The sequence below is a fragment of the Cebus imitator genome, unplaced genomic scaffold (assembly GCF_001604975.1).
Source record: "Cebus imitator isolate Cc_AM_T3 unplaced genomic scaffold, Cebus_imitator-1.0 Scaffold465, whole genome shotgun sequence".
Lineage (NCBI taxonomy): Eukaryota > Metazoa > Chordata > Mammalia > Primates > Cebidae > Cebus > Cebus imitator.
This window is the reverse complement of record NW_016107780.1, coordinates 296558-323350: the sequence shown is the minus strand read 5'-3', so window position 1 is coordinate 323350 and position 26793 is coordinate 296558. Positions and strand designations below refer to the sequence as shown.

General features: G+C 33.5%; 1 protein-coding gene across 1 annotated transcript in view; it reads right to left on the bottom strand.

The window, feature by feature from the left end:
* PKHD1L1 (PKHD1 like 1) overlaps positions 1-26793 on the bottom strand; it is a 157156-nt gene that overhangs the window by 22485 nt on the left and 107878 nt on the right. Inside the window, exons 55-71 of the mRNA XM_017512233.2 lie at positions 26487-26635; positions 25083-25212; positions 23573-23691; positions 21418-21547; positions 20395-20568; positions 16977-17080; positions 15933-16062; positions 15039-15160; positions 13229-13319; positions 9933-10081; positions 9729-9851; positions 9044-9155; positions 8844-8960; positions 6243-6408; positions 4981-5213; positions 4617-4784; positions 1513-1670 (exon numbers count right to left, since the gene is read on the bottom strand). Coding sequence (XP_017367722.1) covers positions 1513-1670; positions 4617-4784; positions 4981-5213; positions 6243-6408; positions 8844-8960; positions 9044-9155; positions 9729-9851; positions 9933-10081; positions 13229-13319; positions 15039-15160; positions 15933-16062; positions 16977-17080; positions 20395-20568; positions 21418-21547; positions 23573-23691; positions 25083-25212; positions 26487-26635 — 2375 coding nt within the window. The remainder of the gene's footprint in view (positions 1-1512; positions 1671-4616; positions 4785-4980; positions 5214-6242; positions 6409-8843; positions 8961-9043; positions 9156-9728; positions 9852-9932; positions 10082-13228; positions 13320-15038; positions 15161-15932; positions 16063-16976; positions 17081-20394; positions 20569-21417; positions 21548-23572; positions 23692-25082; positions 25213-26486; positions 26636-26793) is intronic.

Below are 26793 nucleotides of genomic sequence, written 5' to 3'. Positions count from 1 at the left end.
GTCACCATTCTCATTTTTAGAGTTAGAATATTCTCTTCTAATTTTTTGAAAAAGAAAAATTGAGTTCCTATTTTAGCTATCCAATATTCTAAGTGCTGGTAAGAGCCACTGCCTTCTTTGAGCTTATATTCAAGAGTGAGGAGAGATTTAAAAAAATAGTAGAAATAATAAAAGGTAAAGTATAAAACATGTTAAATGGTGATGACTCCCATGGAAAAAAAAAAAGGTAAATCAGGGTACAAGTAACTTGGGAGAGCCAAGCAAAGAGGGGTGATCTTAGAGGCCTATTGAGAAAGTGAAATCTGAGAAGATGGAAACTTTAGCCCCTTAGAGTAGAATGTTTTAGGCTGAGGCAACATCAGAAACATAGGCCCAGGGGGTAGCATGTTTGGTGTCCTTACGAATAGCAAGGAGCTGAGTGGGGCTGGAAGAATAGAAGAAGCCAGGGTTCAGGGATGGGAGAGATTCCCATAGGGCCTCGCAGGCCATGGTGAGGATTCTGACTTTGACAGAGACCAATAGGGAAATTGTTACAGCGTTTGGGGCATGGAAGAGATGTGATCTAACATATTCTCAAGGTATCTGGCTACTAAGTTGAGAATAGACTTTAGAAGGGCATAGGTGGAAATAAAGAGAGGAATTGGGAGGCAATTACCATGGTCCAGGAAAGGCTCAACCAGGACAGTAGCAGTGGAGGTGGTGAGAAGTGGGCAGATTCTGGTATTTTGAAGAGGAACTCAAAAGAATTTGCACATGGATTGGATGAGAAATGTGAGCAAAAGAGAGGAGTCAAGAGTGGTTCCAACGTTTTGTGTGGAGCGAAGGGATGGAACTGCTGCCGCCTGGAAAGGGGCAGGCACCTCCTTTCCTTACTCCTTTCTCTGTTTCACCTATCAGCATCCTTTCTTCAAATTAAAACGCCCTGGGAGTTTGAAGTCTCATATTCTTAGACAAGAGAAAATCTAAATTATGACATTGCTGCTTCAACTCATACTCTTTTCCCATTATATATAAATTTAACGATCCTGGCTGAGTTCAGTTTCTAGCAAAGACTTGACATTATTGAAGATATTTAAAATAAAATACTGCAATCTCTGAATTCCAAAAGTGTACTTCAGACATACATAACATATATAATGTATCATAGCAGCATGGAAGAATAAGTATATAATTCCAAGTGATCAGTTTTGGATGTACCCTATTTTTATGTAAAAATTCAGGTTTGCTTTCTAATCATGCAAATCATAGGCATCACTGTCATGCCTCAAGTAAGGAGCACCAGAATCAAGTGCATCTGGCAAGGGGATGGTGGTGATGCTTGGTACTTTTACCTTCAGGCTGATGGAAACTGTCCAGGCTAATAATAATTTCAGTGATACCCTGATGCATCCTTGGAAATGAGCTGTAAGGCTGACAATGTGAGAGAGAACAGGGTAGGAGATACTAGTTTTAGCAGATAGAGATAATATGCAAATAATCAACAGCTATAACTCTTAAGACATCCCGCCCTACCTTGTTATGGTCAACATTAAGCAACATCAGTCGAAGATTCTGTGGACTAGTGCCAGTGAAGTAAATTTCATAAGATTTGTTCAGGGCCACAATACTGTGAAACAGGGACAGTCTTCTCTGGCATGTATATCCAGCACACCAGCCATGATCCTGTGGGCCTAAATTCATGCAAAATGAAAGCACATGTTCCAGTAGCATGCATTAGTATAATATATGAAACTTAATTGTATTAAAAATAAATTACAGTGATCAGATTCAAATGCAAGTTCAGCATTTATACTTATTACCTATCCACTGTTACCCAGCTAGCTAAGCTATTTCTCAAATCTTGGCTCAAAAGGGAAGGAAGGGAAGAAACTTCTTCCTATCATTCTTACTTTTACACTGGCCAGGGTAAGAAGGGTACGTTAATATGTTAATAAGAATTTGTACTGGAAGGTCACTGAGAGAAATTGATTTGCATCTATCTCGACTTTAATGATAATATTCAAGCCTCGGCCACATGGTGAGGAAGAAAATGCTTGATCATTTCTCCTCTCTACCAAATATAAGCTTGAGTGGGAAATGAAGTTTCTCAGGCTCTTTGTTAGGAAATGTGCTGCAACAGAGTTAATTTGTTAACAATAGGCTCTGTACCTGGAAAACGTGGACATTTGAATGTCTGAACCACTGATTCATAGTTTGTTTTTTCACTCATTTTTAAAAATTAGTTAATTTATAAATTCAACAAACACATTTGTCTAATCAAGTCATTAATCTTCCTCCATTTTAATTTTAATTTAAGAAATTTTTATTGAAGACTGTGACTACAGGTACTATTAGAGTGTTGACTTCGTTAATGAACTGAAGCCACCTAAGAAATAACACTCTATCAAACCCTCTAGAAAGCCAAGAGATAATGAATGCTTTTCTACCTGAATCCAAACATTTTCTGAGCAGGTTTAAAATGACTTTCATAACAAACTTCTCTATTTCACTTAGTTTTAAAGTGGCCGAGATTATACATACATAAACATTGAGTGAAATATGAAATGATGAATTTTATTGATGTATTTATTCATTAGGTTTGCTGAATTTCCTAGCTTATATGGAAGCATTATCAATATTTATAAATAAACTTCAATCAAATTTTAAAACAATATAAACTTCTAAAGCTATATAGAGCCTAACCTTTTCCTTAGCATATAAAATATAAATCCTACTTTTAAATACACCTTCTTTGTGGGTTTTGAAAACAAACATAAAGAAATATCTATGTATAACATAAATATTTAAATATTTAAATATAACATAAATATAACATAAATTTAATATAACATAAATATTTAAAGTGACAAAAAGTCATTCTTAATATTCAAAAGAAAACTTCAGTAGTATTCTGTAACTTTTATCTTGAGGAATTTTTTTCCCCATCTAGTATAGTGCATCCCAAGCTTCAGTGATTCTTCTAATACCTTCATGATTTTTCTGTGCTGCTATCATTTACATAAGACTTCTTTAAATTGATATTCACTTTTTAAAATTTAAATTCATATTGAAGAAATATGTCTTGTCACTACTGTAAATGGAAAACTTTTATTGCTTGCCAGAAAAGAGAAATAAAAAAATAAAACCATGAAAGCTTTCTCCACTGTATAAAACAGAGCAATTTGAAAACATCGCCTCAATTACTCCATTATTCATTGACAGTTTTAAAATTGTTCTCATGATCTCTGCTTTGTAAAATCCAAAAACCAGCATCTGAAATTGGGTTGACCACAGGTCACAGAAACCAGGCATAGCACACACTGTGGTGGGAGAAGTGAAGAGAGCCCTAAAATTATGAAACTTTGGAATACTCCTGATTTAGTTCATTCTATTTTTATAAACAAATTTTTTTTTTTTAATTTTATTGCATTTTAGGTTTGGGGGTACATGTGAAGAACATGCAAGATTGTTGCATAGGCACACACATGGCAGTGTGAACTGCTGCCTTCCTCCCCATCATAAGTTTTTAAAGCATTTATAATTTTGTTGGATATAGCTATTTTATTGAATTCTAGAATATTTTAGTACATGATATGACACTACAAGGGCACAGAAATCCAACTAATCCAAGCTATGTGCACTTTCAGCACATAAAAGGCTGTTTAGGGATGAAGTTTTGAGCCCCTGGTGTCATTTCAGGGATATACAATGAATCCCTGTCCTGTGTTTTCAGTACCTTTTAGAAATTCATCTTAGTCATTCCAAAAGGATTGTTGTCCTAAGCTAGTCTGCATCCTCATGGAGACCATTACCTTCCCTCTCTGCTACAGCCTCCTAAGACCAGAATGGAAGAAACCTGACTCTGGAGCTTGACCAGATTGGTCTTGACAATCAAAGGAATCAGACATGAAAACACGCTGATGGCAAGGTAAGTCTTCCAAAGATTCATGAGAATAAAAATGAGCATGCTGAGAATACTGCTTGTCAAGTATTCCAAATAACACATTATCAACTTATAATATACATTAGGCAAATTGTATGTTTTGGAGATACTTGGACCCATTTTTTTCTTCAAAATATTTATACCACCTTATCAATAAAGGTATGAAGATCACTCCACAAATATCTTGTCTCCTTCTTGCTTTCCTCTCCATCCCTCTTCCCCTCCTTCTTCCTTTTATTTCAATGGCCAATGGCCAATTTTAAATAACTGTTCTTGCTTTCCTGGATGAGATACTGCAACATCAAGTCTTTCTCCTGCACATTGCTCATTTTTTTTTAATTTTAATTTTTTATTTTTATTTTTTATGAGATGGAGTTTCACTCTTGTTGCCCAGGCTGGTGTGCAATGGTGAATCTCGGCTCACCGCAACCTCCACCTTCTGGGTTCAAGCGATTCTCCTGCCTCAGCCTCTTGAGTAGCTGGGATTACAGGCCCAGCTAATTTTGTATTTTTAGTTGAGATGGGGTTTCTCCATATTGGTCAAGCTGATCGTGAACTCCCGACCTCAGGTGATCTGCCCACCTCTGCCTCCCAAAGTTCTGGGATTACAGGTGTCAGCCATGAGATGGCTTCATGCATCTAATAACAAGCAAATGTTTTTAAGAACTCTAGTTTACACTTATTAAATACCTACCATTAAGGAGATCTACATAACCATTGCCCATTACAGCCACTGGGGAAATTCTTCGAGTTTCTGTGTCAGGATCCAGACTTTCAATAACCATCAATGCATATTCCATCCCAAAGCACTGATAGCTCTGCCACTGTGGAATGTACTTACAGGTTGAATCTCTAATAATTCCTAGAAACATACGTATATACATTTTATCAATAATACAGAATCTGTTTGTAAAAACAAAATCCTCATATCTTTTTCTTGTTATGCAAGTTTAAGAAGTAGAAAATATGTTATTGGTTGAGTACATAAGTCATTAAAAACAAACACATACTTTGTTTCATGAGCTTAAGGCCTAACAACAGAATAATATCCAACAAACCTTTATGAGGTGCTTTCTCGGTGACGGGAATCTTACTTCCATTCAAGAATGTGAGCATCACCTTAGGGATTCTGTAGTCTCCAATTCCTAGTTGGCTGTTTCCATCCCATTCATATTCTGCTTGAGGTATCACAAAACCAGCATTCCCCAGAAAGGAGCCATCTATGTCTCTAAGAAAAGATTTCCTTTTGGCATCACAAACCATGTCCACACAATCAGATGGATTGACCTTACTGTGGAGAAAAGTTGAATGATTCAGTTCATTGTTTCTAGAGAGCAATATGAATATACTTGAATATTTGCTAAGAGGGTATCAAAAAAATTGATCTATTGAATTTTATTTCAGAGAGGTTTCAAAGCGGGACCAAGTAGCCTATGTAATTAGCATTGTAATGAGGTCTCCTTTTTCATTGCGTTGTTTTGGTCTATGATTATGAATTCGTTAACAGCTTAAAAGGACAAGTCATACCTGTGGGATATAAAATCAGAATTCCAGTTTTCTATCTATTGTTGAATGACAGATTTCTTATTTGTGCAGTGTTCAAAGTATACTAACATTGCTCCAGAGAGTAGGTGAATGATTATTGTTGTACAGGACATATAAAATCCGTGTTGTTGGGAGGGAAGTCTTTATCATTATTTCCCTTCCTTCTTGTCTTTAAAAATTATGAAAGTATTGCTTACTATAAAATAACCTAAAGATTTATTAAAAGCCCAATCTCTTTCACCTTCCTATTCTAAGCCTTTAGGCTCATCACCGATTGCAGTTTAGTATATATTCTTATAGACCTTTGTTTATGGATATAAGACTATACTTGGATTGTATTTATTATGCTACATATTTTAGTAACTCTTTTATAGATAAAAATAAGGGATAAGATAACCTTATCATGCAGTTCAAATGTAGATGGTATTTTGGCCTCATCTTGAATTATCTAAAGTGTTGATTGATTGTTCAACTGAAGTTCAACAATAATTAAAGGAATAAGTATTGGGCTGTCAGCAAAGCAAATTCAGATGAAGTCAAACTATTTATGAAATACTGCATTTGTCTGAAGAGGTACCTACTTTTTTTTTGAGACAGGGTCTCTGTTGCCCAAGCTGGAGTGCAGTGGTGTGATAATAGCTGACTGCAGCCTCAACCTCCTGGGCTCAAGCACTCCTCCTGCCTCAGCCTTCTGAGTAGCTGGGACCGCAGGTACACACGACCACTCGCAGTTAATTTTTATTTTATTTTATTTATTTTATTTTATGTATTTTACCTTATATCAGGCCTATGTATAAATATTTTTGATTGTTCAGTAGTATCAACCAGTTTTATATTCTTCACATGGATTGGATGTTGTAAATCCTCATTTAAAGGGTTAGTAATAAATATAACATTAGTTTCCCCTGAACAAACATTCTTAAATCCAACAAATGTTGAACCTAAAACATAAATAATAGAAAAGTGATTATTTTCTCTAAAGAAAGTGGTAAAATCAGATTTATTTCATGCACATTTTGCCAAACACATCTTTTGTCACTACCAAAACAAGGAGCTCTTACCCGATATGGTAAATAAGTCTGCCACTTTTTGTGGTAGCCTGTTGCCTCCCAATATCCATGTTACTGGGTAATGCTCTCCCACATTTTCTCTGGGATTGGCCATGTGACTTGGTTTGGCCAATGGGACGATACCAATCATGGCATAAACAGAGTTCTGGAGAATGCTTGCATATTGGAGCTTGCTCTTTCTTAGTGCTCCAGGGAAACCCTTAGTGCTTAGTGCTTCTGTGACTTCCAACATGTGAGTAAGCCTGGGAAACATCACTCCTATCACCCCAGCTAATGGCCAGCACCAACTGTCAGCAGGCACCAACCACCAGAGATGGAAGCAAGGCTATCCTAGATTAACCAGCCCATAGCCATCCTGTAAACTGATGGTACCTAATAGACAAGCCTAGGTGAGACCAGCAGAAAAACCACCCAGCTGAACAAAGCCCAAATTGCCAATCTACAGAATCATGAGCTAAATGGTTGTTTATAGACTCTAAATTTGGGGGTCGGGGTTGTTTATTATGCAGCTAAGATAAATGAAACACTATTTTTCTCTCGGCTTCTTTGTATATATTACGTGGCTAAAAGATAAAACTGGCTAGATCCAAAAACTTAATCTCTATTGTACTTAAAAACCCAATAACTCTAAACAAAAAAGCAAAAGGTGACCTCTAAAATTCTTAAATCGGTTATGTTTTATCTATGGCCCTTCTTAATTATACTTTCTCCTAAGAAGAGTCTCTATACAGGAATATGAACCTGTGGATGAGTATTAATAAAATATCATAGTAGCAGATGGTGTTTGTGCCCTGCCTAGATCTCCTTTAATGGGCCAGTGCACCCAATCCCCACCTCCTCCTATAAAGTATTGGCTGCAAACCACTCATAGCTGCTGTCTTCTGTTTTTTGTTTGTTTGTTTGTTTCTTTTTCTTTGAGAGAGAGTCTTACTCTGTCACCAGGCTGGAGTTGCAGTGGTGTGATCATGGCTTACTACAACCTCTGCCTCCCGGGTTCAAGCAATTCTGCCTTAGCCTCTGAGTAGCTGAGATTACAGATGCCTGCTACCACACCTGGCTAATTTTTGTATTTTTTCAGTAGATATGGAGTTTCACCATATTGGCCAGGCTGGTCTCAAATTCCTGTCCTCAAGTGATCCACCCACCTCAGCCTCCCAAAGTACTGGGATTACAGGCATGAGCCACCACACATACCTGGCCAGCTGTTATCTTCTCTAAAGAATTACCCTGAGCCACTTGAGAGTTCCCTCACTTGGAAGATTATGTACTCCCCTCCACTACCACAAGTAGCCATGCCTGACTGACAAGAGATATGGAAGAACCTTTTGCCTCCATATGAGAAAAATATTTGGCACAATTTATACTTCACAGCTCTCTGAAGTATCAGGCAGAAGAAGTTGGACTTCAGTTGAGGTCATATCCTTGCTTAGCTCCTTCCTCTGCGCTATTCTAATACTTCTCTCACTCCCTTTCTCCTGGGAGCATACCTTCAATAAGCCACTTGTATAAGAATTCCATTAGTGCTTCTACTTCATTGATGCTTTGAAGAAAGAAAATGAAAGCTATGGTGGTCAATCACAAATTCAAAGCAAATTTCAGGATCTCAGTGTAAGATTAGCAGAACTTTACAACTTAAGAGATGGTTGTGTTCTGAGCCCTGCCAAATCCCCAACATCAAAGCCAGGGCCCTGAGAGAAACAAAGTGGGATGCTAAGTTAGATGGAGATATATGGGAAGAGGCACCTGAACCTTGAAGTCTCAGAATGTGCTGAATGCTCTGGATGCCTATAAATGGTATTTCCTTCTTATTAAAGAGTAACTTCCTGCTATACTTGCCTGAAATCATCAGGGACCTCAACAGAGCCTTACAAGACAAATCTCTTCTTCCACAGGACCTGTTCCAAGGGAATTATACACTAGTATGGCCAGTTTTAATATGTTGCTGGAATGACTTTTAGAAGTTTGGAAATAGTGATGGCCCACATTAAGTAGAAATGCCCAAATTTCCATGACATGTTGTGAGAAAAATGTAGGTCAAAGGCTCAAAAATGAAATTTGGGTCGTACACAGGGTCATCTACTTTTTGTGGAGAGAATACCGATCCAAGGTAAGGATAAATATGGACTCCTGGGTAGTGATGAGTGGCTTAACTGGTTGATAAGAGGCCTAGAAGTAGACTGGATGTTCAGGCAGATTCCTATCAAAATCCACTTAAATAATTTTTTACTAACAATGAAATATTATTATCATCTATATATTCTTTATAGAAATTAATTGAGAAGATTTGTAGAAGACTATGTACTTGCCTGAGATGTCCAAAAGGCCACTGATGGCATTGTAACTCATGATCCCTGCATGGGGCTTTCGTGGTGCCATGTTATGAGCTGAAGCAAAGGTAGGCCAACAAATCCCACTTCTCCCACCTTTTACCAAAAAAAAAAAAAAGTTAATGAAAACTGAATATGCACTTATATGAACATCAACATTAAAGTTCCAAATTTTTCACCTGATGGAGATCTAGGACTCCGATGGGCAGCAGTGAGTTCAACATTGGGATCATCATTAGTTAGGATATCAGAGCAATTAAACCCGGGGCTACTTCCAACAATTAAGGAGCTCTGTTTAGAAACAAGCCAAATAATATAGCATTAATAATAGCTCTTACTAAAAGAAAACATGACAATGAATAATACTGAATTCTACTGTAGGAAAACACAAACTATAAATTCAAAAAGTGGATCATTCATTAAACAAAGATGAAAAAGATGTGATTGCTACCCCCAACTGGAATGATGCTGAGAATGGGAGAGGTAAGAAAGGCATGTAAATAATCATATACAATGACATGTTATGTTTCTGGGATGGAAACAGATCCAGGGAACAGTAGGAACAAAAAAGTGGAGGAAGTGTCATTACCACCTAAGTGGGCTCAGAAAAAAACTTCATAGAGGAAGTGAAAATTTACCTATTGCAAGATTTGCAAGTGACAAGCAAGAAGAGGGAAGGAAAGGGAGGAGGAAAGATAAGAATGAACAGTTTGTAGGCAAAGGGCAGTGGGAGCAAGGCAGGGAAGGAGATGTGGGGGAAACAGAGATAGAAGTCAAGGAGATTATTCTTATTAGTGCTCCAGTAATTCTACCCTTTTCTGAGTTATTTTTTGTCTCAGTGATGTGGCTGTATTAATCTCTTACCTTAATTTGTACTTTTTTATTGGAAATTTTGTGTGATATAGCAGCTGGCAAGTAAATCATTGGAAAAATCGCCATTCCATTGTCAACCAGGGTCACATTATAAATGTACACATTCTCTGTGGTCTGCAATAGAATTTGCAGGTTACATAACACTAAGGACAATCATAAAAGAAAACAAACAATCACCATCTTTAATATACTTACCTGAAAATAAATTCCATAATCCCAGCATGTCCAAATGGTAAATCCTTGTATAAGAGAACATCCAGGAAGGCCATCTTGGTTCATATAGATCCCATATAAACCTCCATGGGCTTCATTGTCAAACCACTTTTCCATAGGATTAAACTGGCCTTGGAAGGAAAGATAGAACCAGGGAATTAATATTACAATTCATGTCCTATAGTATTAATAAACATTATCAGTTAAAGTTAAAAAAACTCTTTCGAAGTTACATATATAATTCTGATATCAGGTTTAATATGATCAAATATTTTTATGGCTCTGCCATTTATGGTTCAATCTATTTAGTATTTTTCTTTAAATGTTTTCGAGATGGAGTCCCACTATGTTGCTTGAACTAGTTTCAAACTCAAGCCATCTTCCTGCCTTGGCCTCCTGAATAGCTGGGACTACAGGCATGCCTTACCTCACCCGGTTTATTCTATTAGCATTTGCTCTTTTCTATTTAGTATTTACTCTTGTCTAATTAGTCTCTTCACTGTTACTTGAAATAACTGTATACTCATTTCCAAAAGTTTAGTGTTAACACCCTTGCATTATTTTATCTGATTAAAGTAAACATTATTAGAAAGAGCGTGGGATTTAGATATAAATAAGCCTAAACTTGAAACACAGTGGTATGGCTTCTGTCTGTGAAATGCTTCCCCTGAACATCTTTCTATTGCTGTGTCCTTCTGGCCATTCCATTTTCAAGCTAAATGTCACTTCCTTAAAAGACCTTCCCTGAATACCTGATTCAAAATAACAGCTCCGTCACTTTATATTGCAGTTAAAATTCCTTTCGCTTGATATTTTATTGTTAATTATTTGTTAATTATCCATCACTTCTCTCCTAAGATGTAAGCTTAATGAGCGAAGACATTGTGCCTAGCTAATTCACCATCATTTCTTGGAACCTAAAAGGTAGTAGAGAGATAGGTGCTCTTTAAATATTTTAACAGTTGGTGTATGCATCATCTTGGGAAAGTTGTTTAACCTTTTAGGACCTTAGTTTCCTCATATGTAAAATGTTTTCAATATTAATTCAGAATTGTTTCAAAATAAAATGAAATAACCCATATAAAGTGCCTAGCAAATACCTGCAACAAATGGCAACTGTACTCATTATTAATATGTAGAACAAAGTAGATTTTAATGAAAGTTTTACTTATGTCCAACTCAGTTCAATAACCTTAATAACTCCCTCCCCTAAACAGGCATGAATTGGGGTATTGCCTATAAAGAGCAGCACCACCTCCTAAATTGTGCTTAATTCCAGCTCTCCTGTTCAGGTTCCCTGGTATCTGTTTCCTTTTATCTTCTGTTGATTTTCCCTTCTTCCTAGTCCTTTGGGTTTTACATTTTATTTATGATCTTCCTGGTTTTGATAATTTTCCTGCATAAGAAGATTTTTACATTTTTCTCCCTTAAAGTTATACAATATAGATGCGTGAACAAGTGGGGTTTCACCCCTGAACCCAGTATATATCACTTTCCCCAGCTTTCCAGACTCTTTTCTGGGAGATGGGTCAAATAAATTGAGGTACCATTATAGAAACATAAACCCTTCATTCCTTTGTAATATTTCAAATTTCAGTTGCTGTAACTCCAAAATCTCCTTATAAATAGTCTCAATTATTTAGGAATAGCAACATAGTGAAAAATGCATTACATAGCATTATACATACTAGTAAATATTCATATTCAAAGATCATATTTTGATGTTGAAAAACCCATAAGGATAACTTTGTTGAAGTTGTAAAGAAATTACATATTTAAAAATATTAAGTCAAAGAAAAGCCACTGTAAGCTGTTGGGAACTAAAATATTTAACAAGAGCAGGTATCAAGGAATCAGTTATGTTGACAAAGTAGTTTTTATTCCTTCAAAATGTATTTTGCACAAGAATAAAACCACTTAAGTGTAAAAATGTTTGCATTGACAGAAAAAAACGCTGATTCAAAAAATCTTAAAAATAAATAAATTTATTAACTAGTATATTTTTCAAAAGGTGAATTTTATGCTATATAAATCATACCAAATAAAGCTGTTAAAAAGTAACTATACTGATATTTGTTTTAAAATCAACTCTGGAAAGGACAAACATTTCTCAGAGAAAGTCCCATTTTCTTTAACCTCCTTTAAATTTCTTGAGTGGTAAAGTCTGCAGATTTATTATATATTTCACTTTTTCGATCTGGTAATAATTTAATATAGAGGTTATTTTAAAAGTATACAATTGTAAGTATGGAGTCCCCTTGTTCCCAATTCCTTTCTATGATTTTTATACTTTCAGTGTTTCCTTATGTAAATACAAATACCATATACATTCTTATTCCTTCCCTTTCTCCCACAAAACATATTTTATATGCATTATACCTAAAACAGCATTATATAAACTATTTAGCACTCTCAAGTTAGCACTTAGGAATAGTCTAGAGATTTCTTCATATCAATACATTGAGCTCTTCTGCCTTCTTCCTTAGAGTGGTCTACTGTTCCATTGTCTCACTTTATATAACTATTCTACCATTGTGGGACACAAGGTGGTTTTGGTTTTCTGCTGGTAAAGACAATGCTGTGATGAATAACCTTATTTATAAATAATTTTCTAAGTTTGTAAAGGCAACTCCTAGCTAGATTCATAGAAGTGGAAATGCTGAGTCAAAGGAAATGCATGTGTGATTTTGGTAGATGTCATGTTACCCTAAGTAGAGATTATATTGTTCTGTCCTTCAAACAGCAATGTGTAAATGTTTTGCTTTCCCTACACTACAGCCTTGCCAAAAGAGTAGATGTTCAGTTAGTTCTTTATTTTTACTAACCTAATATAGAGAAATCTATATTTGAGAAGTGTCTGTTCATGTTCGTTGACTTTTTGATCCATGCAGGTTTAACATATTGAATAGTGGGCATTCATTTGATTAAACCAGAAGTTAAAATAATGGCATATGTTGGCACGTATCTCCATAATAAATGCTGTTTTTGTAAAAATGATAGTGGGATGAGACACTTACTATACCAATACCAACAAAACCAAGAACTCAAGTTGCTGTTGGAATTTTGGGATCATAAGCTTGGGAAAATAAAGTTTTCCTTAGAAACCTATTCATTTTTTTTTTGGATCCAATGTTATCTTGAAATAATTTATCTTGTTATTTCAGTGCCCGGAAGGAAAATATATTACATATTGAAGTAACAAGCAATAATTATTTATTTCTAACAATTTTGGACAAGTTATTTCCTAGTTTTAGCAATTCCTAGTTTAAAAGACTTACTTGGGCAAGGTTCACCATCAATACGGTATCCTGCTCTTGCAAAGCCAGCAACTACATTGTTCTGCAAAACTGTATTGGTCCCTCCATTTATCTAGTGCAACAATAAATAAATACTTTGCATCAGGCTAGTAAGCATTTATATACATTGAGAGTAAGCGTATGACAATATGCTTATGAAAACCTTTAATTATAACAATATTTTCAAGAGAAAAAATTTATAATTTACCCCATTCAAACTTAATTACAAATGATGTATTGAAATTATACTAGGTTCTTGGTGTAAAACTATTACTAGGTACTATACCCTGGACTTCATTTAAAAACTACATTAAAGAGATTATTTCCTATTTCAGTCGTGAATTCCACTGAATGTGGTTTAAACTTTACAAGGCACAGGACAAATGCCAGTATTATAACAAGGTAACAAGAATGTTGACACTTTTTTCAGGAATTTGTGATCACTCAAAAAGTGATAAATATATATTTATATATTATACTTGTATATATGATTAATAAAAATATATATTTATATAAAAGTATACATAAATTCATATATATATATATATATATATATATATTTTTTTTTTTTTTTGAGACAGGGTCTCACTATGTTGCGCAGGTGGGTCTCAAACTCCTAAACTTCGCAATCCTCTTAACCTCCCAAGGAGCTAGGATTACAGGTGCAAGCTCTTTTTACAGGCTCTTTTTAGTTACACTTTGTTACCAATTTGATTGATTTGTTTAAAAAAAAAAAGGCAAGTAAGGCAATGAGAGTAGACCATAAGATTCAGTGGAGACATTGACTAGTTTACATAACATTTGCTGTAATCACAAAGTAGGTTAGCATGAGTGTTAGATAATTGCTAAACAATTTTATTTTTATAAGCCAAGTCAAAGTGGCAAAAAATGGAAGCATAGAGCACACATTTTGTTCCTGCCTATGGCATCAGCAAAACAGTAAAGAATTGCAATCATATTAAACACACTTATTTTTAAAAATTCTGATAAAAATAGTCACGTGAAATTCATAATGTTAATTAAGAACCTTTTCTTTCAAAAGCCATAGATAATTTTAAAGATTTGGAATTGACACTCGATATTTATAAATAGATGAAAAGAGAATATTTACCTCATAAATGTATTCTAAATTTCAGCTTTCAAATTTTACCTTAAGGTAATAATTAGTAGTTGCAAGAAAGCAATACTCAGTTCTCATTGCATCTTTCAAAAAGAACTATTTTTAGTTTCTTTGGATTCTATGTCATAGGAAGATAAAATAGGAGAGACCTATCTTCTCCACTTTCTCTTTTCTTGTTTGTAATCTTACTCTATATCTGAACAAACTTATTCTATATCTAAACAAACACCTATAGTAAATGAAAAAACTTCATGGGAACAAGAAGGCTCCAATTAGTAATATCAGATAAGTAAAATAACCTTGCATATACAATCATGACAATTTTAGATGACAAAAGTATTTTAGAGACTCCATTGTCTATTTTCATTTTTAGAGAGGAAACTAAATCCAGAATTAAGTAGTAATCTGCCCAAAGCACTCAGTTGAGTAGCAGCAAAAGAGACTCTGTGCTGGAACTTGAAATAATGTTGGAGAAGAAAGGAGGTAAGAGAACTATTTAAACCAATGAACATCAACAGAAAGAAAAAATACCAATGGCTATCGAAAATTACATCATCTTTTTAAAAGTGCATTCACTCTTTTAGTTAGTGCATTTTATCCGATATCTTTTAATAACTGATGTAATTAATTATAAATTATAATTTAGTAAAATTCGAAGTTTGTTCTCACTACCTCAATTGCTGCGTGCCAGAGAGTTGAACTTAAATCTTTTCTGTTCTGATAGGTTCCTGGCCAAACTGAAAGAGCAATCAAATTCCCTCGGACTCGGTTGGCATTCCCCCATATTCTTATGCCTGTTAAAAAAAAAAAAGAAAAAAAAAAGAAAATCCCCAAAATACATAAGTCAATTTGAAATGACTATTACGGGTAATGTGTTTAGATTTTTCCATAAAATTATTTTTCTACTTTAAGCCTGACAAATGATCATCTTAGATTTTTGAAGGAGTCCTCTGAACTCTTTGATAATGAACTCTACCTTTTTAATAAACTACCTGAATTGGAATCTTCTGGTGAGCTTGTTAATTATGTGGATTCACAGGGTTTATTGCAGATTTTATTTTACAAACACATCCACAGCTTGTGTATACATTCAACAAGTTTATTATACTTTACACTGACAAAAATCAATATGATATACCTAAAGTTGTATATAGCCTTTATTTGTAATAATATTTGTGATTAATATATGAGGAGTATTTTAAAAGTCATAAAAATTTAAATAATTAGTGATTAGATAACTCATATAAGCACGTGGTCTGGTGAAAATTCTTCCATATTATAAGGCTATAGTGTCTAATGTGATAGCCATAGCAACATGTGGCTATTTAAATGTAAATTAAGTACAATTATATACCATTAAAATTAAAAATTCAGTTCCTCAGTGACAATTCAGCTCCTAGCCATAATTCAGTGCTCAATAGACACAGGTGACTTAGTAATTACTATATTAGATGACATAGATATAGACCATTTCCATCCTCACAGAAAGATCAATTGGGCAGCTTGTCTCTAGAGTTTACAGTTAATAATTTGGACCAAAATATTATTTATTTATTATTATATTACCTTCTCCCACTGTAAAGTGAATGATGTTGTCATCTATGTCCAATCCATCTGTCCCAAATACACCAATTGCTGGAGAGAAGCCATGGTGAAAAGCACAGCCTTGAATATAAGATGAGCCATGTTCTTGAATCTATAAAACGTTGGGATACAGTGAACATTTTTAAAAAAAAATTACAATATATTTAAAGAAAAAAATGAAGTAAACGATTTTCAATAAACAAACCTTGACCAATAATCAATACTCAATTCACTTTCTCTTAAAGATGATTTTTTCATAAGTTTTTATCCATATATAAAATATGGAAATTTCCATACATATGAATTATTAGATGGATTAAATATATATGCTTATGTTAAATGCAGTTTTCAAAATTCTTAAGTGCTTTTCTATACATTTATATTTCTATTTTCATTTATAAAATGCTAAGGTGCTAAAAATTATTTTTTCAGAATAGTTTATGATGAGTAGGGTTTTTTTAATTACAAAAAAATAATACTTTAGACAAGGGGTTACAATTCAAATGTCTATAGGAACCAGTCATTGAATAGGTTAGGGGTTTCAATATAAACCTACAAGATGATTTTTTATTTCTACTAAGAAATATGCTGTCTCTCATTTTTCTTAAATCACCAGCCCTCTTGTAATATTTATTTTCCCACTTTTGACAGAGGCATAGATATACAGACATGCATTTCATTTGAGAAATTTAAGCAATACTTTCTTTGTTTAATAGAAACCATTTGGAAAAATGTTTTTGGTCATTGTAAAATAAAGTGGAGATATAAACCACTATTATAGATCTTTAATTCTTTCACCCTCCGTACTACTTTTCCTATGGTTTTTACTGACCTTAAATAAATACACAATATGGGTAGAATCAAATGCTGTTTGGTCTAAAAATGGTCTAAAAAGTTAATGGGCCAAGAAAGTTTTATTATATTAGATTATCATTTTGCTAATATAAGATGTGGCTATTTATAAGTCAAATGAAAATAACAATATTTTGCATATTTTAAATATATACAAAATTAAAAAGCACAAACCTGTCCTAGGTTAAGAAATGTTACAGCATATCTTGGATCTGTGCTATCCCTGAAGCCTTCTTGACCACTGTGATAAAATTCCACATTACTTATTCTTGCATTTCCTAAGGTAGGGAAAGATTTAAAATTTGTTTTTCTTAAAACAGTTAGAATAAAACATTTTTGAAAAGCTACACAAAGTTCATCAAATTTTTCATGGAAAACTCATTAGTTTCTTTGCTCCTTTAATCTAGAAGAGGTCGTATTTCTCAGACCTCTTTTCATTGTACCCACAAATAGCCTTTTTCAACATTTTTTTTTCCTAAGGGCCTCCACTCCACCCCCAAAAATTTTAGTAACATATATATATATATGTTATATAATATATATGTTATAACATATATGTTATATATATATTATATATATATTTTATAACATATATATGTGTATATATATACATATACATATATATGTTATAACATATATATATGTTATAACATATATATACGTATATATATATGTTATAACATATATATGTTATAAAACATATATATATGTATAACATATATATGTATATATATGTTATAACATATATATATATGTGTATATATATATGTTATAACATATATATATGTGTGTGTATATATATATATACACACACACACACTGTATATCTGTTAGTATACAGTGGCTCACTGGAGGACCACAAACCATTGTAATATTTTTTGCCCCCAAACGAAGCACTAGGTCTTTCCTCCTGGGGCGGTTATATTTTCCCATTGAGAATGCATGATATAAGGCATAGATATAATTTACCTGATATTTCCATTTTGATGCCATAAAGAGCTTTTAAGAGCATTATCTTTTATAACCTCTTTCAGAATATGTATTACCAATTATCTGCTGGTCAGCTTATCATAAGTCCCATCAAGGTGACAAAGGATAGTTTTATAGACTAGGAATAATAGCAATAACGATCCATGAGAGATTGCTCTGTATCAAGTGCTGTACTAAATGCATAACAGACAATTGGGTTTTAATTTTTATAAAGCACCCTGTGAGTTAGGAACTTTTATATCTCTGTCACCTAGATTTTTAAAATACTGAGGCACAGGAATTCATGGCTGGAAAATAACAAAAGAGAATATTCTTTGTTCAAAAACTGATACTTAACAGGATATGTTGGATAAAAGTTATTTTGTACTAGAAGGAAAAAGCCTATCTTGAAATCCATAAGCCAATTCTTACATACATTGTTGAGAAGGCATGAATAATAAGATAATGATAAAGAAGACATGATTACTACAAACCATCTGGGTTTACAAAAGCCATAGATGTGTTGTCTTTACTAACATCACAAAACAAGGTATAGGAGCAAGGAAAGATTGTCATAGGAATAGGGTTTATCACCAAATTTGAAGTGAGAAAGACACAAATTAGTATTCAAGATCAAAGCAACTTTACCCTTTAATCATCTGTTTTTTCATCTTTAAAAGAGGGATAATATTTATGCCATAACATTATGAGGATGAAATGAGATAGTATGTATTTAATGCTTAACACAGTGCCTGTGATCTCGTATCATGATCATCTTTACCATCACCATCATTATCAGCAGCAGCAGCACTGTCATCATCAGGTAAGCTTCCCCTGGCAGATTATGACCAACAGGTAGAGGCTATAGTGAGATTGCTATTTGTTCTATATAAAGATTTTCTAAAATATATCTGTTGCAAAATGAAATAGTCCAATATTTTGAACAAGTGAGTACCTGCAGAAACAGCTCAAATCAAGAATGGATGTTCTACTCCTAGTACCCAGATTGTGGGATCCAAATAACATCTTCCAATAAAAATTACCAGAATTAGTAGGAGGAGCAACTGAGTTCTAGTCTTAGAAAAAATTACAATATATGTTTCCATATCAGAAAGTAAAGAGGCTTGGAAAACTTATGTCAAAAGGACAGGCATCAGCATGAAAAGATTCTGAAGGTCAATAATGGAGCATTCTGAGTATTAATCAAATTAATGATCCCAATGGATTTGAGCATGTCAAATAGTTTGATCCACGAGCACATAATGATACTAACAACAAAACAACAAACTCCCTGTCACATTTGGAGGATGCTTGGGAACCGACACATTATTTTGAAACCTAATCAATATGGGGAAAAATAAAGCATTTTTTTCCTGTATGTCCTATATGAACTATCTTTCAGGGCAGTTAAATGGTTGTTTAGGGGAGATTTTCTTTATTATAAATGAGGAGGAAATTTTAAACCTTAATTATTTAATGAATCTAAGCAATGTTAATTAGTAGCTGCTAACATCATGAGAGAAACAATCATACATTTACAGTTGGTAGTGTATTTTTCTATCAGAATAGAAAAATACACTACCAACTGTACCCCTTTTATTTTTTCATTTATTTATTTATTTATTTTGTAGGGACTGGATTTCACTATATTGCCCAGGCTGATTTCAAACTCCTGGCCTCAAGCAGTCCTCCCACCTTAGCCTCCCAAAGTGCTGGGATTACAGGCATGAGATACCCTGTCTGGCATAATTCTTGCTTAAAAATTGATCCTGAGTCTGATGAAGTCTCTAGTTTTAAATCACCTATGCATAGGAAATACAGGGAGACAGGAATAAGTTAAATTTCAGGAAGACAATCACCAAATTCTAGACTGTTGGAAACTCCACAGAATTAGAGGACCAACTTCTTTCGTACGTAAAATGCAAGGAAAGAGGAATGAATCAGAGATTTAAGATTCATAATCAGCTGCAATGTGGATCTTATTTAGATCCTTATTTGAACCGGGAGGGAGTGAACAAAGATACTGGGGAAATTTGAACTGTCATTTGAAGATAATAAATTATTATTAAGAAATTAACATTTTTAGGTCTTTGTGGATGTTTTCTAAAATGTCTTAGAGTTGCATACTAAAATATTTCTAGATGATTTAATATGTGCTTGCTTCAATACAATCCAGGAGCATGAAGAAAGTGGATGGAGGTATAGATAAAACAAGATTGGCCAAAGTTGATAATCACTGAAGCTGGTGATTAGTACATTGGGATTCATTATATCGTTTTCTCTATTTTTGGTGTATGCTTGGAATTTTCCTTAAAACAAAACAAAAACCAACACATGATTTGTGGTACTTATTATAAAATTATCTCTGTTAGGTGAAAGACTGGTCTAGCTATTGCCTAAGGTTATTGTTAATTTGATAATTCATTTTGACCATGAAGATAAAATTAACAGCAGTAATTTAAGAGAATTTACTTGGAAGGTAACACCTGGGCTACATAATCACTTTTAATGCTTTATGTTCCCACATAATCTTATTAAAAAGTGAAAATTATGTAAGAGCTGACTAAACATAAGTGAGAACATGTTATGCTCATTTATAAAAATAAACTGAATATATACCAACCTTTAAATGTCATCATATTTTCAGTGAATGAGCCAACCAGGACGTGTGCTCCAAAAGAGTCCTGGGACCAACCTGGGTAATCTTCACCAACTATTTTGATGTTCCTGCTCAGTATCCCAACATCAGCTGCTAATGTGTAGCTCTCACCAGTTCCAGGGACATGGTATTTCTCAGCTGAAGTATAAAGATAACTAGATTATTGCCAATGCTGAGAAACATCCGTCTTTACTAATTCCTTTGCAGTTCATATGCTAAACAACTTTCTAATAAGCCAAAATCAACATGAATGCATGAATTATTAGATTTACATGTTTAAACATATATAGATGGCCATGTGATATTATGAGACTCATATTTATAAAATGAAATATAAGCAAAAATATTTTCTCTATTTACACCAAAATGGTTATAATCAGCAAGTATAAAGTTACTACTTAACAAATCTCGAAGGCAGTATACAATAACTTCAAATTATACATGAAAACCCTGGTGTATGGCAAACTGAGAAGTGAATTATAATTTTAATAAATGAGGAAATGAGGTAGATGAGTAAAAAATTGCTCCTGTAAGTGGAAAACTCATCTTCAGATCATGCTTATTCCTTCTTTCCTCAACAATTATAGCTTTATCCTCTTATTATTGCTTGTCTAAATGATTTTACAGCTTAAGAATATATCCACGAAACAGATTAAGACAACAGGCTTTTGGATCAAGGATTCTCAAATTTCAGTGTATAAAGAATCACCTAGAAGCTTACTTTAAACAGAAAGTGTTGAGCCTTACCCTATAAAAGGTCATACAGTAGGTCTTTGCTGAATATTTGCTGAATGAATGAAAGCACATAGTGGGACCTATCAGTAGCCAATGCAGAAAGAGCAGTGTTCATTGGGTATCACTGCCAATCTGAATAAAATGCTCCCTTAAAATATTTGTGAGATGTTTTATCAAAGAATTATAATTACAGAGTAAATGTGACTTTTCAAGACAGTTATATATCTATGTGGTTAAAAAGCAGCCACTTACCAAAGTGAGTATAGGAAAGGCTATCATTAAGAATGAGAATTTTACGATCATGGAGAATTTTAATGATACTTCTTGTTTCTGTCTGATGGAAATCATAGCTTGTGGTTGTTATCACAATCTCTTCTCCCTCCTTAGAAAAATTCAAGTGCCAAATGTAAAAACAGTTTTAAAAATAGGTTTATATTTCTTGATATCATAATTAAATAATTTAAATTTAATTTATATCTCATGGCAATTATGGTATTATCAGAAAGAATAAACAGTACATTGAAGTCTCTAAGAATACATATGTTTGCCGGGCACGGTAGCTCACACTTGTAATCCCAGCACTTTGGGAGGCTGAGGCGGGTGTATCACGAGGTCTGGAGATTGAGACCATCCTGACCAACATGGTGAAACCTCGTCTCTACTAAAAATGCAAAACTCAGCCTGGCGTGGCGGCCTGCGCCTGTAGTCCCAGCTACTCAGTAGGCTGAGGCAGGAGAATCGCTTGAACCTGGGAGGCAGAGGTTGCAATCAGCTGAGATCTCACCACTGCACTCCAGCCTGGGTGACAGAGTGAGACTCCGTGCCAAAAACAAAACAAAACATATGCTTGTGTTTGATATTAAGAATTCTAAATTTTGAATTATCTCAGCATTTTCTCAACTTTAATTCAGTCAGTTAGTAATCACAGTATATCTTTTTTGAAAAAGTAAAGACATTCAAAGCAAACATACTCACATTTTTATTAAAAAGTGATCAGGACAATATTATTAAGAGTTGAAATTTTTTCCCTAGCTTTTTTGTTTGTTTGTTTAGCACTGAAAGGCAGAAAAGCCTGAGGAAAGTTCAAGGAAAAGGCTAAGTCCTAGAACTTTGTATATTGAGCTCCCCCTTGTCATCCAAATCTCTGTTCAGATGTACCCTTAACAAATATCTTCTCTGGAATATTAAATGTTATCCGCTACCCTTTGCCGTGGCAGTCTCTATCACACTACCTGTTTTATTTCCTTCATTATGAACATTATCTGAAATTAATAGATATTTATTTGTTCATTTAGTATCTGCATCTCCCACTCTAATGCAAGTTTCATGATAGCTTAGACAAATTTCTTCACCACTAAATCCCAAATCCCTAGAAAAGTGTGTGACACAATATTACTCAGATACAAAATTTGCAGAAAATATTAATTGGATAAATCATAGGGATATTGAAATCATGTAATTACTCTCTTTAAAAAGTAATCACACCAGAACCATAACAAATAAAGACATATTGTAAACAGATCAGAATACTTCTGAATAAACTCTCTATTTACCAATTATAAACTACACTAAGAGAGCAAACCCATATGTTTTGATGATTTGCTCAAACTAAGGCTCTCTTTGTTCTGTGATTCTAAAGCTCGTTCTCACCAGAAAGGAACTTGCTGAGATCTGGGAGCTTGGGGAAGAAATCCATCCATTTTTCTAATTTTTTGGCATTAAAAAAAGTATTTGTAAAACATATGGACTCTATGGCTTGCACATTGTCTATGAGTACAGTGGAGATGAGAATTGCTACCATTTATACTTTATTAAACAATCCCATTTAATACAGGCAGTATTTGGATATCACTGGGTGTCAGAATTTGTTTTCTTTTCAAATCATAAATTAGAAGTGAAGAGGTAATCAAGATAATAAAACATTTTAAATTCCATTTTCTGTTTTGCAAGAATTTATAATAATTTTATCCAAAAATGTTCATATTTTTATGACTAATATATATTGGTATAAAATATGACTAATATGCATTATGTATATACATGTTTATGACTTATATATATATTAGTTTGTATATACATAATATATATGTCATGTATTGTGTGACTAAAATCATATACATGTCATAAAATGTATATACATAATATGTATTAGTTATAAAATATATACGTAAAATATACATACATATGTATATATGCACACACACACACAATGTTCTCCAATTATTCTGAAGGACAATTGAAGCCACAATTTTTACATGCCTCCTATCCAGTCAGTTTTTGCAAGCTTATTACAAAATACACATTTTTCATCTGGTTAATCACATGAATGCCCATAAGAATAAAACAAACTTTTTTCAGCCGACCCACTGTGTATATTCATTTTTTATCACATAATTACTTTCTTTACCTGCCAATCCACAGCATCCATCAGAGACAGGATTTTAGAACCTGCATCTGCAGTTTCTGAGAGCTTAGTTTTATATATTGAACGTGGAATTCCATGAAGATCCAGCTCACCAAACACCCCTAAAAAAGAAAAGCACACTGCTATTCACTACACCGTCTGAGCTGGGTGCTAGTATAAGATGAAAATGTTCACTGATATATTTTATTATGTGATTAAACATTTTAGAAAAATTGGTGTTCTCTGCTTGGAACCATGTAAGAAGACTTTGACTCTTTAACCCACTTCTAGAAATCTGGTTCATAATTAAAGCCAGCATACAAGGGTACATGAATGAAGATGCTTACCACAGCAATATTTAGAAACATGAGGAAACTGGAATTAATCCAAATGTACATGAATAAGAAAAGGATGGAATAAAGTTTAATATACTAATACTATAGAGTAATAGGCTATAAAAGAGATTTATCTGTAACTTTTGATCAGGAAAGATTTTCATAATATGTTCACTGAGAAAAGAAAATCACATAATAATATACTTAGTTTGACCATGTTTTATGAAAGGAACAATACTATCACCACAAATCAGTATGTGTAATATGAATATAGGCATAGATAAAAAACAGGAAGTCACAAAAAACTTTTAAACTAATGCTAGTGTCCTTAAGGGAGATAGAAGTAGGAAGATGTATATTCTTTACGAATAGGTTCTCTTTACATTGTTCTATGTTGTTTAAAGTGTTACTTTTGAAGCAAAAACATATAATGTTTTTTAAACTTAAATTTGTCTGCCTCAGGACATTTGTGAATGGTGAGTTAATTCGATCTCAAGAATTTTTTTTTAGATACTTATTTACTTGGTATCAGTTTTAGAAACTGTACAGTAAAACAATGGTAGAACATACTTATGTGTGTCTCCTAAATAAATATGCAATAGCATGAATAAAATCATTTCTTAATTGTGATCAGGTTAAACTCTTTAAAGTCATTTGCTTTCTGGGCTCAAATAAGAATATGCATAGTACACCAATGCAACTGGGAAATTAAATCTCAGCAGTAGCTGTGATTGGGTAATTGTCAACTGATCCACAGATGATTTATTAGTAATATAAATGGAATAACGTGTAAGGAAGTTACCCTTTAGGGAAAAGTACTAAAATGTGAAAAGTATTGCTTAAAGAAAACTGTATGAAGAAAACCAGATTGAAAAAATAATATACATATAAAGAGATTTGTTAAAGTTAGTTTTGTAATAAATTACATTTTGGTTTAAAATAGATATATGTATGTTTTTATCTGGTTAAATGTGATTTAATTCTAAAAATCTCTGCTACTTCTTTAACCCTTTAATATAAATAAATTTCTGTAAAAGCTTCTGATACTTTTGTATCAGAAGTACTTATCATTATGATAAAGTACTTTCCATTATGAACTGATAGATACTTTAGTGCCATATATTTTAAAGTAGATTCTCAAAACAGATGTGACACTTTTGTTATCTGGAGATACACACCTAAGACCTTTGACCCTTGATTTGGTCCTTCTGGAAGAGCCCAGTCTTGGGTAGTATGATTTCCTCTAAGAACAATCTTTAAGTCTCCTTTAAAAGGGTTATCTTCCCAGCCACCAATTAATCTACCTCCCTGAAATGAAGCAGAAAATTGTTAATACTTAAAAATTAACCAGGACAAAAATTCCACCCATAAAAAAGGAATTAAGAAGTCACTGGAAGACTCCCCTAGTAAAAAGGAATGAGTTTTGTTATATAAGAACAGCATTATAACTGGAAGTGACTTTAATTTTACTTTTGGATAGGTAGTTTAAATGATTTTTCAAAGGTCAAATTCAATATCTGCTTACTGACAGAACTAGACCTAAAACTGAAATTTCATAAGACCTAAATTAGTGGTACAGACCATACTGTATTTGAATGTAATATCCTATAGGTAAAATATGCTCTTCACACTTACATCCAATCTATGCCATTTATAAGCCATCATTGTTAATGTGAATAGCCATTATTAAATGCTTGTTGTCTCCATATCAGGCATAATGTGTAAGGCCTCACATACAGTATAGCACTTAACCTTTCTTTACACTAAATTCATGAATTAATATTATTATCCTTATTTCACAGGTGAGAAAACTAATGGTGAAAGAGGTCAAATGCTTACTCATGGTTACCCAACTAAAAAACAATGAGGTAAAGATTCAGTTGTAACTTTAATTTACCTTAAACCATACCTCTAATCAAAATATGATGCACTTTTAAAATATAAATAACCAAGTTTCTGGACTTTAGTTCTTTCCTCAAAGAAAAGCTTCTAATTACATATTCTTTTAATGGTGCTTAATAGCTTTTTGGCTAAGCTATTCTTTTTCATGAACAATATTATAAGACTAACAAAACAATCGAGCTGATTAAGCTGGTACAGGTTCAAGACCATTTGGGGTTAAAAAGAGAATGTGAGGATTGTTCCAAACAATAGCAACATTTTTATTCATCTTCTCTTGCTATCATAATTCCATCTATGTCCATTTGTTTTTTTTAATACTGTTTGTTTTCTTTAAAAAACAAAAGGCTTAAATTCTTTTAATTTTTCCAGCATTCCTAGGACTCTTTGTTGGAACAAGCCATTGGCTTAGGCTGACCTCATAATGACACAGATATTCTGTACAGAATTGAAACTGGGCTAACCGCAGACTCAAGAGTCCCAAGACAACTATTCCTAAGAAATGTTTAGTCCATAATTTAAAGGAGATCAGAAATATATTGGACTTACTTGAGACTCTCATTTAATGGGCTAGAGAGCCAGCTGTGTTTTTTATCCACACCAATTCCTTCTTATTATTTGAGTAAATATACATTTTAGAATTTGATTAATAAAGATATAAACTACAAGGCCCTCACTCTTACCTGCAGTGATATGTAGGTAGCATTCAAAACAACTTCTCTGTAAGAAGATTCTGCAGCTCCTACGTTATATCTATCTTCCAGTTCTAGAACCCCCCAAATAATGAGTCTTTCCATTGATGGCATATCTATGTCAGCTACAATCCATATTCCTATAAAACAATACTTTAAGAAATAAAACATAATGCATAGATTACAGCCTATAGCAAAATATTGACAAGCTTATCAGTGAGTCCTGGTTTTGAGTAAGTTTATGACCTGTCTTTTCATATAATACCTCCCAGAAAATCTGCTCTTGTTAGTAGGTTTA